General features: G+C 40.5%; 1 protein-coding gene across 1 annotated transcript in view; it reads right to left on the minus strand.

The window, feature by feature from the left end:
* Positions 1 to 15,904, minus strand: part of UBR3 (ubiquitin protein ligase E3 component n-recognin 3) — a gene marked incomplete at its 5' end in the record, with an annotated part of 238,879 nt that extends 222,975 nt beyond the window's left edge. Inside the window, 1 exon segment of the mRNA XM_080798665.1 lies at positions 15,357 to 15,904. Within this exon segment, the coding sequence (XP_080654791.1) occupies positions 15,357 to 15,904 (548 nt within the window).
* Between the last annotated feature and the right edge of the window lie 2,492 nt (positions 15,905 to 18,396).

Consider the following 18,396-nt stretch of genomic DNA (forward strand, 5'->3'; position numbering starts at 1 on the left):
AAAATTAGATCCCTACCTTACACACACATATTAACTCATATCTCGTATTCAAGAGATATGAGACCTGAAACAATAAAATATGAGACCTGAAACAATAAAACTCCTAGGGGAAAAAAAGAAGCTTTTTTTTTTTTAAGATTTTATTTATTTGAGAATCCACAAGCCCAGGAGAGGCAGGTGCCCCCCAAAAAAAGCTTCTTGACATTGACTTTGGCAATGACTTTTAGGATATAACACCAAAAATGTAAGCAAACAGGGCAAAAATAAACAGGTAGAGGGGCCCAGGGTGGCTCAACCAGTTAAGCATCTGCCTTCAGCTCAGGTCACGATCCTAGAGTCATGGTATCAAGCCACACATTAGGCTCCCTGCTCAGGGAAAGCCTCCCTCTCCCTCTCCCTCTGCCCTTTCCTCTCTCTCAAAAAATAAATAAAGTCTTTTAAAATAAATTAAATAAATAAATAAATAGGTAGAAAAACCTTTAAAAAGTTTCTACACAGCAAAGGAAGCAATCAAATCCTTTCTAAGGAATTACAGAAAATGTTTGCAAACCATTCATTTGATAAGGGATTAATATTTAAAAATATGAAGAACTCATACAACCCAATAGCAAAAAGTAAATAAATAAAATAATTTTATTTTTAAATGGGCAAAGGAACAGAATAGACATTTTTCCAAAGACAACGTATAAATGGCCAACATGTACATGAAAAGGTGCTCAACATCAATAATCATTAGGAAATGTAAATAAAAGCCACAATGAGGTAGATCATCTCTTTTCTGTTAGCACAGCTTTTATCCAAAAAACAAGAGATAACATGATTGGCAAAGATGTAAAGAAAAGAGGACTCCTGTTTACTGCTGGTAGGAATATAAATTGGTACAACATTATGGAAAACAATATGGAGGTTTCTTAAAAAATTTAAAACAGAACTAGCATACAACCCAGCAAACCCACTTATGGTTTTATATATCCAAAAGAAATTAAATTGTTGGGCACCTGGGTGGCTCAGCTGGTTAAGCGACTGCCTTCGGTTCAGGTCATGATCCCAGAATCCCACATCAGGCTCCCTGATCAGCGGGGAGTCTGCTTCTCCCTCTGACCCTCTTCCCTCTCATGCTCTCACTCTCTCTCTCTCTCAAATAAATAAAATCTTTTTTTAAAAAAGAAATTATCTCAAAAAGATAGCTGATCCCCCATGTTCAAAGCAGCATTATCACAATAGCAAAGACATGGAAATAAATAAAAATAAAAAACAAAATTACTACAGTCATAAAAGGAACTGAAATGCTAACTAAAGATAAGACTTTGGGGCGCCTCGGTGGCTCAGTGGGTTAAGCCTCTGCCTTCGGCTCAGGTCATGATCTCAGGGTCCTGGGATCGAGTCCTGCATTGGGCTCTCTGTTCGGCGGGAGGCCTGCTTCCCCCTCTCTCTCTGCCTGCCTCTCTGCCTACTTGTGATCTGTGCCTGTCAAATAAATAAATAAAATCTTTAAAAAAAAAAAAAAAAAGAAGAAGAAGAAGAAGACTTTTTTTTAAGAAGGGCAAGTAAAAAAGGGGGGGGTGGGGCAGGAGGGCAAGTCAACATGAAAAGATTTTCCTAGAACTGAAAAATACATTTATTCAAATTAAAAACCTAACAGACAAGCTAAACAACAGATGAGATAGAGTTGAGGAAGGAATTATCTAGAAGACAGATCTGGGGAAATCACCCTCAATTCAGCCCAAAAAAGATAAATGGATAGAAAATGAGTAAGCTCTAGTATGCAGAAGACAGAATGAGAAGAACCAACAAATATGTTACGGCAGTCCCAAAACACAAAAGAAAGAATGGGAGAGACTTGAAATTCAAAGGGACAATGGTTGAGAATTTCCAGAGGCAATGAGACAAAAAATCCTCATCTAGAACCAACCCAACAAATAAAGTCACACCTAGACACATCATAGGGAAACCACAGATCACCAAAAAGCAAACCTTAAAAACCACCAATGAGGGGCACCTGGGTGGCTCAGTAGGTTAAGCCTCTGCCTTCAGCTCAGGTCATGATCTCAGGGTCTTGGGATGGAGCCCAGCATCAGGCTCTCTGCTCAGCAAGGAGCCTGCTTCCCCTTCTTTCTCTGCCTGCCTCTCTGCCTAATTGTGATCTCTCTCTCTCTCTCTCTCTCAAATAAATAAATAAAATTTTTTTAAATGAATAAAGAAGATTACTTACAAAGGAACAATTAGATTAAAAAACTTCTCAACAACTGAGACCAGAAAACAACAGAACAGTATCTTCGAAGTGCAGGGGAAAACAAACGTAACCAAAATTCTCCAGCGAGGTAAAATATTATTCAAGGGAGAAGGTGAAAACTACTCTAACACGGGGCATTATGCCCTTTCATGCCTGTGAGGCTTTGTGTGTTCTATTTCTTTTATCCATAAAGTCCTCCTTCACCTCCCAATCTCCCCGCAGGTCAAATTCAAATTCTTTGTAAAGTTTTCCTTAACTTTCACTAATACACAATTACAACAGAGGCCCTAGGAAAGAGCTAAGAACACACAGGTTTTGGATGCGGGCAGAAATGGCTATGAATAAGAGCTGTGTAACTTTGGTCAAATTGCTGCTCTGAGACAATATTTTACTTATGTAGATGATCATATCAATCCCTAGGTGCTTGTTCAAAATGCTAAGTGATATATATGTAAATTTCTTGATATAAAATAAGCACTCATCAATAAGAAAATCTATAGGTTAACTATTAGAAAAAACTTCAGAAGGTTGCTTTAAAAACTCAATAGTAGGGCACCTGGGTGGCTCAGTGGGTTAAAGCCTCTGCCTTCAGCTCAGGTCATGGTCTCAGGGTCCTGGGATCGAGCCCCGCGTCGGGCTCTCTGCTCAGCGGGGAGCCTGCTTCCTCCTCTCTCTCTCTCTGCCTGCCTCTCTGACTACTTGTGATCTGTCTGTCAAATAAATAAATAAATAAATCTTTAAAAAAAAAAAACTCAATATTATTATTGAGTTATATTATTATTATTATATTATTATATTATATATATATTATATTATTTTATATATAATATATATTACATATATATTATATTATATTATATATATTATATTATATTATTAATATTATTATTATTACTATTATTCAATAGTATTTGAAAATGTTTATAATATAAAATACTGGATAAAAAGCAATAAACAAGAAATTAGAAAATTCTTTTTTCAAAAATAAGGTATCAGGGGGAAAAATCTAACAAAAGATACGCAATTTATGGAGAAAATTACTTTACTGGAAGCAAAAACAAATTAAACACTACTCTCAGGGATAGGCAGCTAAATACTACTATAAAGACAACAATATATGTATTCTACCGCATGATTAACCCACAATTTACTAAGCTCACTGTCTCTAATTTTTCCCAATTTCAAATGGTATTATAACAAATATCTTTGTTCCTATTTCCTTTTGCAATGTCCTCAAATTTAATATGATTCCAATCAATATCTGACAGAAATTTTCCACAGAATTTGACAAGCTGACTCTGAAATTTAAATTGAAAGAGTTAGGGACCAAGAATAGCCAAGATTCTTTTGAAGAGCAATAAGGGAAATCTTGCCATATCAACATTTATTCTAATGTTATAATAATTAAAGCACTTTGACACTGTTCAAAAGACATACCAATACAACAGAGAGCTTAGGACACACATACGAAATTGATATATGACAGAGGTAGCACTACAGGTTGAGGGAGGGGGAGAAAAATGACTGTTCAAGGGACGAGGGGATGGTTCAGTCAGTTAAGCATCTGCTTTCGTCTCTGGTCATGATCCCAGGGTCCTGGGATGGAGTCCCCCATTGGGCTCCTTGCCCTCTGCCTGCTGCTCCCCCTCCCCCTGCTTGTGCTCATGTGCACTCACTCTCTCTGTCTCTGACAAATAAATAAATAAAATCTTTTTTTTTTAATTACCTTATAGGGACATAAAAAAAAAAAAAAGACTGTTCAATAAATGGTACTAAAACAACTGGATCCATGTATTGAAAAAGAAAAAAAGTAGATCTTAATCTCACATCATATGTAAAAATTCTAAATGAGGGGCGCCTGGATGGCTCAAGCTTGGTTAAGTGTCTGCCTGCGGCTAGGCTCCGGTCATGATCCCAGGGTCCTGAGATCAAGTACCGCATCAGGCTCCCTGCTGAGTGGGAAGCCTGCTTCTCGGTCTCCCACTCCCCCGTTTGTGTTCTGTCTCTCGCTGTCTCTCTTTCTGCCAATGAAATAAAAAATCTTTAAAAAAAAATCTAAATGAACTGAAGACCTAAATACGAAATGCAAAAACTTAACCTTTTACAACAAAACAGATAGCATTTTTTAAACTAAGGTAGAGAGAACTGCTTTTAAAAGACACAAATAATACAATGGGGCACCTGGGTGGCTCAGTGGGTTAAGCATCTGCTTTTGGCTAGGGTCATAATCCCGGTATCCTGGGAACAGCCCCACACCCAGCTCTCTGTTCAGTGGGGAGCCTGCTTCTCCCTCTGCCTGCCCCTCCGCCTGCCTGTGCACTCACTCTCTCACTCTCTCTCAATCTGTGTCAAATAAATAAATAAAATATTGAGATAAATACATAAAAGACACAAATAATACAAACTATAGGAGGAAAATTTCATTTTTTATTTAAAGCTTTTTGCTACACTACGATATATTATGAGGGGAAAAGACAAGCCACAGACTAAAAGATGAAATTAGGACTCTACATAAGTAAGGATCAGTATCTAGAATATATGTATGTATGTGTGTATATATATATGTATATATGTGTGTATATATATATATATGGTAGTCATAAAACTCAGTAATATAAAACACAAAACCCAACATAAAACTGGCAAAGAAAATGAACCAGCAATTCACAAAGGAAGAACTCAAATGGCCTAAAAACATGAAATGAGGTTCAATTTTACTAACAGTCAAGAAAATGCAAATTTAAAGTGTGTGTGTGTGTGTGTGTGCACGCACACACACGTGCACAGAATAGCACTCTATGACCTAGCAATCCCTCTCCCAGGAATTTAACCTAAAAAATTCTAGTGTATCTACACAAAGAGACACATGCAAAAATGTTCACTGCTGTCCTGTAGAAACAATGACAAAATGTAAAGCATCTAATTGTCCCTTAGCAAAGAAATAGAGTGCCAAACCATGGTTTACTCATACCACAGAATACTTAGTAGCAGTTAAAAATGAATTAACTAGTCCATATTAGTAACTTGGTAGGTGAAAAAGGCAAGCTTCAAAAATATTCAGATAATTTGTGTGTAATTTTAACACTAAAACAATCATATATTGTTTAAATGTAGCAAAAGTACAAAACATGCATGGATTTTCACACAGGAATTTCAGGATAATGGTAGCCCCTAGGGAGGGAAAGAAAAAGGAAGGGAGAAGATGACCCTTAGTTCTTTGGTCAAAAAAAGCTCTATAGCAAATAGGGCAAAAGGTGAACATCTATTAATCTAAGCGGTGAGTACAAAGGTATCTTTTATATTACTTTTGTACCTTTCTATGTATTGAAAATGTTTCATACCTGAAAATAGTTTTAATGGGTTTTATATAACATAAAGATGATTAGAAAAAATAATTACTATCTGATAAGACTTCCAAATTGCTGTGTTGTAGTTAAACCTTATGACAATGAAGATAACTAAAGATTATACTTCCAGCTCAAGTAGAATCTTCTACACTAAGAATCTCTCTATACTATTTCTGGTAAACTGGCAATGAAAAAAAAAGAAACTAAAATGAACACAGAAAAGAGAACAAAAAACTTCTTCAACTCTTTCTTCCAAGCTCTTGAAATCATGAGAAATGTCATGTTCACTTGCTTTAATTCATGACCTGAGTTAGATGGATATTGCAGTAGAGAAAATTCCAGATTCATAGGGAAGAAAATTTCACAAGTATCCCATGTAAATACACAGATACACACATATATAATTTAAGAGATCAGTTCTAACACCCTCCCTACAAAACCAATAAACACAAAATACGATACAATTAGCCAATGTACTTAAACTCTTAATATGTGTGAGAGGATATAAATAAAATAGTTGGTATGGCACAGGCCTTTATCATCAAATCTTTACTGAAAGTTTTTATTTGTAGAGATATAACCTAGAAATGACAAAAATTGTTATAATTCAGAAAATCAAATCCTGCAATATGGTTTCACACTGTACTTATGTTACAGAAGTGTTGCCCCTACGGATGAGCATGACAGTGAAAGTAAAACTTGCCACCAGACTCGGCAGTAGATACAACATGAAACCTCAAGGACAGGAATATATACAGTGAGTTAAAGAAATAATGGAGGATCCCACTGCAATGGAGATTATAAGGCTGCCAGTGCAGAGAGAGGCCACATGTGAGTATAGGTGATCCTTGAAACTTTAAGAGTAGTCTAGAAAGAACTCTCAGTAGAATATGAAAGGTTACTACAATTAGAATATCACCATTTTGAAAACCCTAATAAAAATATGGATCTGGGACACCTGGGTGGTTCAGTCATTAAGTGTCTGCCTTCAGCTCAGGTCATGATCCCAGGGTGCTGGGATCGAGGCCCACATCAGGCTCCCTGCTCGGTGGGAAGACTGCTTCTCCCTCTCCCACTCCCTCGCTTGTGTTCCACCTCTCTCCGTCAAATAAATAAAATGTTTAAAAAAAAATATGGATCTGGACAATAATAATCAATAGCCACTAAAATCTTTAACAAGATAGGTAACTTTATAATAAATGGGTCACACTGACAAATCTGAGCCCACTGATTAATCCTACCATTAACCACAGGAGAGACAAGGAAACATTCTGCAGCTCCTGATATGATCCAACAGGAAGTATAAAACCATTATGAAATTTCCTTGCTAAACAAAACAAAAACATAGAATCTAAAATTCAATCAAGACTCTAGATCCAACCACTTGTTTATAGAAAATAATGGGCAGAGGAATAAGTTAAACCTCACATCTCAGACAAGCAATCAGTAATATCCAGAATGCGGGTTCCTTCACCTAGTAAATTGCAAAGACAAAAAACAAAACAAAAACAAAACACCAAAAAGAAAAGGAGGAGGGTATTGAAGGGGGTTTAACATAGAAGAATCCTAAGAGATATAAAAACCAAACACAATATGAGGACCTTGTTTGAATCCTAATTCTAAATCAACCCTAAGAAATCATTCATGAGGGGCACCTGGGTGGCTCAATCATTAAGTGTCTGCCTTCAGCCCAGGTCATGATCCCAGGGTGCGGGGATCCAGCCCTGTGGGGTGCTGCTGGGCAGGAAGACTGCTCTTCTCCCTCTTCCACTGTCCTTGGTTGTATTCCCTCTCTCACTGTCTCTCTCTGTGTCAAGTAACTAAATAAAATCTTCTTTAAAAATTCATTCATGAGGGAACCTGGGTGGCTCAGTGGGTTAAAGCCTCTGCTTTCGGCTCAGGTCATGATCCCAGGGTCCTGGGATCGAGTCCCACATGGGGCTCTCTGCTCAACAGGGAGCCTGCTTCCCCCTCTCTCTCTGCCTGCCTCCCTGCCTACTTGTGATCTCTGTCTGTCAAATAAATAAATAAAATCTTTAAAAAAAAATTTTTTTTTAAATAAAAAAATTCATTCATGAAACAACTGGGAAAATCTGAACATTCACTGGATATCTGAAGACTTTAAGAAATAATTGTGAATATTTTAGGTGTGGTAAATGGTACTGTGGTTTTTCTTTTAATTGTGATAAAATATACATAACATAAAACTTACCGTTTTAACCTTACAGTTCATTAATATTAAGAAGAGTCACACCACAATCCATCTCAAGAACTTTTTCGTCGTCTCAAATTGAAACTCTGTACCCATTACACAATAACTCCCCGTTTCCCTCTCCCTCCAGCCCCTGGCAACTATCATTCTACCTTCTGTCTCTAAAATTAAACTACTGCAGGTATCTCATAAAAATAGAATCATACAGTATTTGTCCTTTGTGTCTGGCTTATTTCACTTAGCATAATGTCTTCAAGGATTGTCCCTACTAGCATATGTCTGAACTCCATTCCTTTCAAAAGCTGGGTAATGTTCCATCTTACGTATGCACCACATTTTGCTTATCCATTCATGTGTCAATGAACACTTGGGTTATGTTTTAAGAGTTCACATCTCTTTACTGAGGTACATACTCAAATGTTTATAAATTAAATTATAAAATAGCTAAGATTTGCTTCAAAATACTCCAGTTTGGAAAGAAAGGGCAATGGTGGGGGAGGGGTAATAAATGAAACAATATATCTCTTCTCACTTAACAGAGTAACAAAGATTAAATACTGTAACACCATATATATTGGCCAAGATGTGGGGAAACACGCTCTCTCATTCATTGTTGGTAGAGTGTAAATTCATGTCTTTAGAGGGCTCTATCAAAGTTTAAAATGCACATTTTCTTTAACCAAGAAAATAACTTCTAGGAATTTATCCTCACCCACGTGCTCACACACAAATACAAAGAAGTGTATACAAGCATACAACTGCAACAACGTTATAATAGTCCAAGACTGGAAACAATTTAAACGTCTAATCAGTAGGTAAACGACAGCAAAAATTACAGGGAAAAAATATAAGAGTGCAATGAAATAAAATTTAACTGTAAAAAAAAAGTTTCTAGGGACGCCTGGGTGGCTCAGTTGGTTAAGCAGCTGCCTTCGGCTCAGGTCATGATCCCAGCGTCCTGGGATCGAGTCCCGCATCGGGCTCCTTGCTCAGCAGGGAGCCTGCTTCTCCCTCTGCCTCTGCCTGCCACTCTGCCTGCCTGTGCTCGTTCGCTCTCTCTCCCTCTCTCTCTCTGACAAATAAATAAATAAAATCTTTAAAAAAAAAAAAAAAAAGTTTCTATGTGCAGTAATAAGAGACAGTGTCCAATAATTATGTTAAGGGGGGGAAAAGCCAAGTACAGAAGAGTCTGACACTATTTAACCAGACATTCACTGCTTTCATTTCTGGCACTGCCACAGACCAAATAAACCGAAAAATTTCCCACAACAGAAGAGCTACAATTGCAGTTGCAAACTGTAATTAACGTCTTTTAAATGTATAGCTAAGCTTCAAAGAAAATAAGGGAAATCTGTCACTGAGGAGAGGGATGGAGGAAAGAGGAACTCTTACTTTTTACTTTATCCATTTATTTTATCTGAGAAAGAGAAAGCATGAGCAGTACAGAGGGATCATGACTCAAACCGAAGGCAGACACTTAACTGCCTAAGCCATGTAGGTCCCCCTCCACTTATTTTTATGTTGTAACCAATATGTATTACTTCTGAAATTAAAAAAAGAAATTATCCCCAAAGCACTCTCAAAAAAGATGCTATGGGTTTAATAATCAATAAATAATCAATTTATAATCAAACAATGAATAACTAAACCAATGTACTTTCAAGGCAAATTTTCAGGTATAAGAGCCATAATTTTATCCAATTTAATTCAATTTAATTCATCCAATTTGCTAAGCACCTACTAAGTGCAAGATATTATGCTGGCCTCTGATTAACAACAAGATAAGGTTCCTATTTTTTTTTTTAAGATTTTATTTATTTATTTGACAGACAGAGATCACAAGTAGGCAGGGAGGCAGGCAGGGAGAGGGAGAAGCAGGCTCCCCGCCGAGCAGAGAGCCCAATGTGGGGCTCGATCCCAGGACCCTGAGATCATGACCGGAGCTAAAGGCAGAGGCTTAACCCACTGAGCCACCCAGGCGCCCGTAAGGTTCCTATTTTTTTTTTTTTTAAGATTTTATTTATTTGCCAGAGAGAAAGAGAGAGTACACAGAAGCAGGCAGAGAGGCAGGCAGAGGCAGTGAGAGAAGCAGGCTCCCTGCCGAGCAAGGAGCCCGATGCGGGACTCGATCCCAAGACGCTGGGATCATGACCTGAGCCGAAGGCAGCGGCTTAACCCACTGAGCCACCCAGGCACCCCTCCATCAACCATTTTTGACAATGACTGCATTTATTCATTAGTGCCAAATTACACTGTTATACATACAGTTATTAATATCTAGTTTCCATACCCTTTGTGATTTCATCCCACAAATGAATTTTTTTTTAAGATTTTATTTATCTGAAAGAGAATGAGAGAGAGAGAAAGAGTGCACAAGGTGGGGGGGGGGCGGTCAGAGGGAGAAGCAGACTTCCTGCTGAGCAGGGAGCCCAATGTAGAACTCGATCCTGGGACTCCAGGATCATGACCAGAGCTGAAGGCAGACACTTAACCAGCTGAGTTACCCAGGCGCCCCCACAAAAAAAAAAACTTCCAGTTGTTTTCTTCCTTTGGTTTGTGTATCTGTTAATATTTCCACACCATATCAATACCACTACAAAAATAACTAAATCCTCCCCCTATATTTTTATAATTATAAATATGAAAATTAAATAGTAATATAGGTTGTGGCAGATCCAACACTCGTCCCCATCTCCAATCACACATTCTACCAAAACAGACACTTGGGAAAAGGATTAAGGTACAGCAGGTTTTCTAAGAAAGCAGATACAGAGAAAATAGAATCCTTCCGTAAAAATTTACTGAACAGGGGCGCCTGGGTGGCTCAGTGGGTTAAAGCCTCTGCTTTCAGCTCAGGTCATGATCCCAGGGTCCTGGGATCGAGCCCCACGTTGGGCTCTCTGCTTGGCGGGGAGCCTGCTTCCTTTCCTCTCTCTCTGCCTGCCTCTCTGCCTATTTGTGATCTCTGTCTGTCAAATGAATAAATAAAATTTCTTTAAAAAAAAAAAATTTACTGAACAATGGTATTTAAAAATTTCTATTGCAGTTACAATAACAACCCCAAAAACAACATGTCTTCAATTTTTAGGAACCTAAAAGGATTTTAAGAAACATCAAAAACTGAGAAAAGTTAAGTGTATTCTGTCCAAGCCAGGATAGTCCAGTTTGCCCGGCAGGAACACTACCATAATTTGTTGATATTTCTAGTCCTGAAAAGGTTCCCAAGGCAGCCTTTTATCCTGCACTATTGGCTAACATCACCTACGTCTCTCCAGGTAGTCGATTAGGTGTGTAGCCCAGAATTATTCTATCTAATCCAAACAGCTGTAAAAATTCCAGAATTTTCACATGGCCACAATACATTTCTTGTTTATTCTTCTCCTTTATGAAATTGGACATGGCAACTGCTGCCACATACAGGCAATACCTCTGCATTTCGGATAGGCGATAAGAATTATTTAACACTATGTATCAATTCACAGAGGGTTGCCAGGCTAGGGAAAAAATAAGAATCTACCAGATGTCAGTAAAGCAAGTGCTATAAGATGAGCATGCACCCTGCATGAGTACCTTCAAAGAAACACTGAGATATTTCCGCTCCTACAGGGAAGCATCACAATTGAGATCAGACCTACAACTCATGCAGACCAACCTGATTATTATGACTGTATTCCAAAATTCAGGAAAGAATCAATATTATTTCCTACTTTCCCCTTCTTTAGGGGCCCCAAATGCTAACCTCATCTAAGAAGTAAAAATGTCTAAATATCAAGAAAGGATTGTTCCAATTCCCATTTTAAAGATTTTTTTTTAATATGTATTTGACAGAGAGAGATCACAAGTAGGCAGAGAGGCAGGCAGAGAGAGGAGGAAGCAGGCTCCCTGCTGAGCAGAGTTCCTGATGCTGGGCTCGATCCCAGGGCCTTGGGATCATGACCTGGGCCGAAGGCAGAGGCTTAACCCACTGAGCCACCCAGGTGCCCTCTAATTCCCATTTTAAAATCCCTCTTAAAAAATATTTTTTTAGGGACGCCTGGGTGGCTCAGTTGGTTAAGCAGCTGCCTTCGGCTCAGGTCATGATCCCAGCGTCCTGGGATCGAGTCCCACATCGGGCTCCTTGCTTGGTGGGGAGCCTGCTTCTCCCTCTGCCTCTGCCTGTGCTCGCTCTCTCTCTCTCTCTCCCTCTCTCTCTCTGACAAATAAATAAATAAAATCTTTAAAAAAAAAAATATTTTTTTAGGTGTTTTGTTTTGTTTTGTTTAAGATTTTATTTATTTATTTGACAGAGAGAACAGCCAGAGAGGGAACACAAGCAAGGGGAGAGGAAGAGGGAGAAGAAGGCTTCCCACCCAGCAGGGAGCCCAATGTAGGGCTGGATCCAGGACCCTGGGATCATGACCTGAGCCAAAGGCAAACACCCAACGATTGAGCCACCCATGCACCCCTTTTTTAGGTTTTTAAGAAGAAAAAGAAACAAAGGCCCAAATAGGAATGGCATATTTTAAAAAAAGAAAAAAGAAAAGACAAAAACACAGTATTGAACAGAGATACTCAATAGGAATGCTATTTGTAGAGGCAGTAGAGAGAAATGTTGAGCTGTCACTCTCTGGAGCCAGAAGGCTAGCAAGTAGCTTACTACCTGTATAATCCTGAGCAAGTTTTTTTAAAAACTGTGCCCCACTTTCCTCTTCTGTATCATGGGAATAATGACAGTAACAATCTCAGGTTTGTTGAAGATTAAATGAGTTACATAATGTAAAGCAGTTAATATTTGACCACTGTTTACCATACAGATGGATAAAAATCCAAAGTGTTAATAACACTCTTTTGATGAGGCTGTTGGAACACAGGAAATCTGATACTTTGCTTAGTACTCAGCCTCATGGAGAGCAATTTGTAAATCCCACCATTGAGCATTTATCTCACTGATATTTTTGCACAGGTGTAAAAAGACAGGTATGGGGCACCTGGGTAGCTCAATCGTTAAGCAGCTGCCTTCAGCTCAGGTCCTGAGATGGAGCCCCACAGCACCGCCCCCACCTCCCTGCTCAGTAGGGGAGTCTGCTTCTCCCTGGTCCTCTGCCCCTGCCCCTGCTCATTCTCTCAAGTAAATAAAATCTTTAAAAACAAAAAAAAAAGTGGGGGAGCGCCTGGGTGGCTCAGTTGTTAAGCCTCTGCCTTCTTGGACTCAGATCATGATCTCAGGGTCCTGGAAAGGAGCCCGGCTTCCGGCTCCCTGCTTGGCGGGAACCCTGCTTCTCCCTCTCCCACTCCCCCTGCTTGAGTTCCCACTCTCGCTGTCTCTCTCTCTGTCATATAAATGAATAAAATCTTTAAAAAAAAAAAGAAGACAGGTATACCAGGTTTTTTATTTCTTACTGGAAACCCAAATGTCAAATATCAAAAATGATATTAAACAAGAGTGGCAGGATGCCTGGGTGGATCAACTGGTTAAACGTCTGACTCTTGATTTCAGCTTAGGTCATAATCTCAGGGTCATGAGATAGAGCCCCACAATGGGCTCTGTGCTGGGTATGGAGAACTGCTTAACATTCTCTCTCTCTCTCTCTCTCTCTCTGCCCCTTCACTGGCTCATGCACACGAACACTATACAGATTTTTTTTTTTTTTTTTTTTAAGTAGAGTGAATACACTGATTTACTGACATGGAAAAACCTCTGGGTAAGTGCTTGATAAGTGAAAAATGTAAGATGTTACATTACCTTTTGTATAAAAAGAAACAATAATCAAAATACATATTCATCCTTGTTTGTTTTTACACTAAGAGAAAGTAGTAATGGTGAGAAGGAACTGGGCAGATGAAAGGCAGGGTGGGAGGGAAACTTCAAACTGTGCATCTTTTTATTTTTTCTCTTTTGCTTTTTCGGCTACATGAATATTTTACCTATTCAAATATTAATTTTTTTAAGTATTTTTAAGTGTACGGAATACATTTTAGTTCTCAAATATTGGCTGCAATTACTACTACAATTGTTGTTGGTAGTAGTAGTAGTGATACTAGTTACAAGCTCAAAATACCTCCTTTCTGAAGCCTTTTTCGTACTCACTCTGCAGAGAAGCCTCCTCTAACTCCCAGAGTATTTAAAGAATTTATCATTTTCTACTGTAGCGTAAGCCGCTTAGGAGATAAGTCAATGTCTGGTTCATTTTTTTTTCTTAAGATTTTATTTATTTATTTGACAGAGAGAGATCACAAGTAGGCAGAGGAAGGCAGAGAGAGAGGAGGAAGCAGGCTCCCCACGGAGCAGAGCGTCTGATGCAGGGCTCAATCCCAGGACCCTGAGACCATGACCTGAGCCGGAGGCAGAGGCTTAACCCACTGAGCCACCCAGGCACCCCTGTCTTGTTCATTTTTAATATCCTAGGAGCCTTGCCTGCACCTGGTAGATACAAACATTCCCTAGTAACAGTAACCTACAAGTACTCCAAAGAAGAAAATAGTGACCCTTTCTAAAAGGAGTATGTTCTATTATTAATTATAAGACCTGAAAATATTAAAACTTGAATAACTAGGTTGGCTAACATTCTTTCAACTATTGCCCAGCCAAAATGTCCTCTCTTTCACCAAGTTTTTTTTTTCTTTTGCCAGGACTTCCCCAGACATTGATAACATGTCCCATGCCAAAACTCTACATGCACCAACTCTTTAACTCACTGCAATCTCTGAAATGCCTTTTGTCCTAAGTCCCAACACCCTGGTACACTGATCCCATCAAAAAAGCATTTGTTGACTGTCTCCTTTTAGATAGACTTTAACATAATAGTCAGTGAATAAAGTGCCCTTTTAACTGGAGAAGACCTAATACTTGATTCCTAATTCGCTCAGTGTTTTGTTTGTTCTTCTGGTATGTAGTGTGTTCTATAACCGACTGTTCAGTAGCCCAATTCTAGATGTCATTCCAGCACACCAAATACTCCGCTGACAGCTCAACAGTCACTTTTCATGCTGGCCCCTCCCCTTCCCTCCTCCCTCAACCCTCATAAGCTCTAGAGCTCCTTCCCCGATACTGACAGACACACTGACAGTTCAGAAGTCCTTTCACCCAAGCTGTCTTCCCATGCAGCTGCAAGACCACCTCCCCAACTCTTACCATCCTGCGACCTAATTCGGTCCCCAATACCATCCCCCTCCCAGTCAATCCAAATCACATCATCGTTTTCTTCCCAAAGAACCTGGCAGCTTTAAAGCTTTCCCCAATAAGTGCACAATTGACAGCTCGACACCAGATTCCCCAAGAATCTTCTGCTCCTCCTTCCCCTCCTACCCCACGCACTGGTTCTTCTGTCGCTACCACTCACTCGCCCCGGCTTCCCCGAAAATTCACAGCCTCGCTCGGTAAACACGCTCTCTGCTCTCCCCTCTCCCCATTCCCTCTCCACCGCTGACAGCTCAGTCACCTCCATCCCCATGCGGCTGCACCCTCCCCCACTCCTTCCCCTGACAGCTCAGGGTCGGCTCCCAGCCTTCCCCCCTCCCCAGGCCTCCCCAGACCCGGCTGGAGCCGCCCGCGGTGCCCCCCGCCCCGGAGGAGGGCTCCACTCACCCACTCTCCCGCATCACGTTGCTGTCCCCGCAGTCACAGGCCCCCCCAGCCTGGCTGCGGAACATATTGAAGTCGTGTCCGGTGTGGTCGCCCTGGTGGAAGCACTCCGCGCACAGCGACATGCAGGGGGAGATGCCGCACGTCCGGCAGCGGTAGGCCACGAAGTTGGCTGTCCAGACCAGGCCGCAGAGCGCCGCGGGGTCGTAGGCCCGCACCGCCGCGCAGAACTCATCGTAGCCTCCGCCGCCCGCCAGAAGGCACTTACACCACTCCAGGGCCTCCTCCTCGGCCGCCCCCGGACCGCCCCCGCCGCCGGCTGCCGCCGCCTCCTCGCCGTCCGCAGCCGCGGTCAGCGGCCGCTCGGCGCTCAGCACCCGCTCCAGCAGCGCCTGTAGCTCTTCAGCACCTGCCCTGTTGTCCGGCCGGCTGAGGGCCGCCTTCAGGTGCGCCGCGGTGGCCGCCTTGTCCACGGCCAGCCCAGGCGCGGGCAGCTCGGGTTGGGGCGGCTGCGGCCCCCCGACGGCCGCCGCGGCCGCCGCCGCCGCCATGATGAGAGCTCAGAATTTGGAGAGCCCAGGGCCGGCGGCTCCTCCCGGGAGGGTGGGGGAATTGACTGCTGCGATTGCTCGGCCCGCCCAACTCTCGCGATACCGCGGAGTCGCCGCGCACCTCCGTCCGCGTCCCCGCCCCTGCACACGCCCCCTCGGGCTTTGGGGCCTGCTCCCCGCCCCTCTCTCGTGGGTGCTCTTCGGGTCTTTGCCACCCTCTTGACTCCCAAAGTTGGGAGCTACTGAGATAAGGGACCCGCCTTTAAAAATATATATATATGGACAACTTTAGTATGGACCATATGAAAAATCTTTAATATGGACACTTGTTTCTTTATTTACCTGGGCTATAGGAATTATACAGAGCATCTTTCAGATGTATTTTAAGCATTTGCATTCCGTTTTGAGATGTAGATTCCCATTGTCATTAACCCTTAATTACTATTGAATCACTATTATTGTTGAAGCAAACTCCTAATTTTCCCCCTGTATCAATTCTTACCCTCACATTATTATCAGGTTAATCTAAAGTACATTTTTTAGATGATTAAAGTACACTACATTCGTATTATCACTCTGTTCAAAGTCTTCAGCGGCAGGGGGGCGGGTGTGGTAAGCTCCTTAAATCTTCTCTAACACCCACTTTTCTTTTTTTTTTTTTTTAATTTTTTAGATTCTATTTACTTATTTCAGAGAGAGATCGAACACACCCACGCATGGGGCAGGGGGGTGCAGAGGGCGAATCATGCTTACGCTGTGCAGGGATACCTGCTAGGGCTCTGTCCCAGGACCCTGAGATCATGACCTGAGCAGAAGATAGATGCTTACCTGACTGAGCCACTCAAGCGCCCCCAAAAACCCACCTACCTTTCCGTCCTTATCTCCTGACACTACTCCAGGTTTGCCATATGAAAGAGACCAATGGGACTGTTCACTGTTTTATGAGGCTTTATCACTTCCTGCCTCTGGGTCTTTATTGTTCCTAGTTCCCACACCACTCCATTCCACTCCCTCACCCTGCAGTCTAATCTAGCACAGTCTACTTATGTAATTTCTTTTCTTCAAAAGAATGGCTCTTAACTTACTTGATGATACAACTTTTTTTTTTAACTCTACACTGGAGGTGGGCTCAAACTCAGCACCCCAAGTTTAAAAATCACATGTTCTATCAACTGAATCAACCAGGCACCCCTTAATGATATAACTTACTGCCTTTACTGTAAAATCTCATCTTCACCTCACTACTAATTGGTAAATTTCCTAAGGGCAAGGAATGAGTCTTCTTCATTATGGCACATAAATGTTCAACTATTTGTACGATTATTGTTAAATAGAACATACTTATAATAGATAATATTTGCTACATATTTTTATGGGCCCTGCTCTTTATATATGTTATTTCATTTAATCCTCTCAATAATTTGATGAGGTAAGTACTGTTAAAAGAAAAAAACTAAAACTTCAGGAGATGACTTATGTGCCCCAAAACACACAGCTGGCAATTAAATGAAATGTGACTTATATCCAGATCCATCTGATTTCAAAAGCCCTGCTCTTAACTACCACACCAGTATTTTCCATACCTGCCTGATCCCTAAGAATCACGGGAAGCTCTACTCACAAAAACAGATTCCCAGGAACCATCTCAGACCTAAGTAATCAAAATCTCCAGAGGTTATACTTCCCTATCTAATGAAATCTGAACCTTGAGGGAGATTATTATTAATGATCCTTCCAGAACTAAAAATCTACAGCTTATTAAAGTTTCCACAGCTTAATTCCAGACAGCTGGCTGTGTTATGCAAAGAACTTAGTAACATATTACAGAGGACAACCAAGAATGAAAAAAGTAAAACCATAGGAGAAATAATCCAAGGAAGTAGAAAAGAGTATTTCCAATCCATAACCCATATTTTAAATGAATTAAACACAAAACATACTATTTCACATATCCTGACCCTCTACATTAATAAAGCATGTCATAATAATCATTAAGCAGTGATAATTGATTCAAAATTGCTCAATAATTCTCTTTATGAATCACCAAATTATAAACCAAGTAAATTCCAGGAACATTTCAAACTAAGGTAGAACTAGTGTGCGTTCACCAGTCAATGCTTATGGGTTAAGGCAGTCCTAGAATTTCTGGAAGCACCCACAAAATCCAGCCAGTGCCTCTTTTTTGCTGTACAAAAATAACAAAACTTAAATACAAACCTGTATTTCAGTTACATAGACATTGCAGCACATGTACAGAAATCCAGACATTTGCCAGATTTCCCACTTATACTGGTTATCATGATATCAGACCTGTTCAAAATCAAAGAACCATTAAAAATAGCTGGCAATATTAAGAATATAAATAAACCAATCGGAAAATGGGCAAAATATGTGAACAGACATTTAGAAGATATATAAATGGCTGATAGACATAGAAAAGATACTCAGCATCATTAATCATTAAGGAAAATTACATCTATAAGATACCACTA

The sequence above is a fragment of the Martes martes genome (assembly GCF_963455335.1).
Source record: "Martes martes genome assembly, chromosome: 3".
Taxonomy (NCBI): domain Eukaryota; kingdom Metazoa; phylum Chordata; class Mammalia; order Carnivora; family Mustelidae; genus Martes; species Martes martes.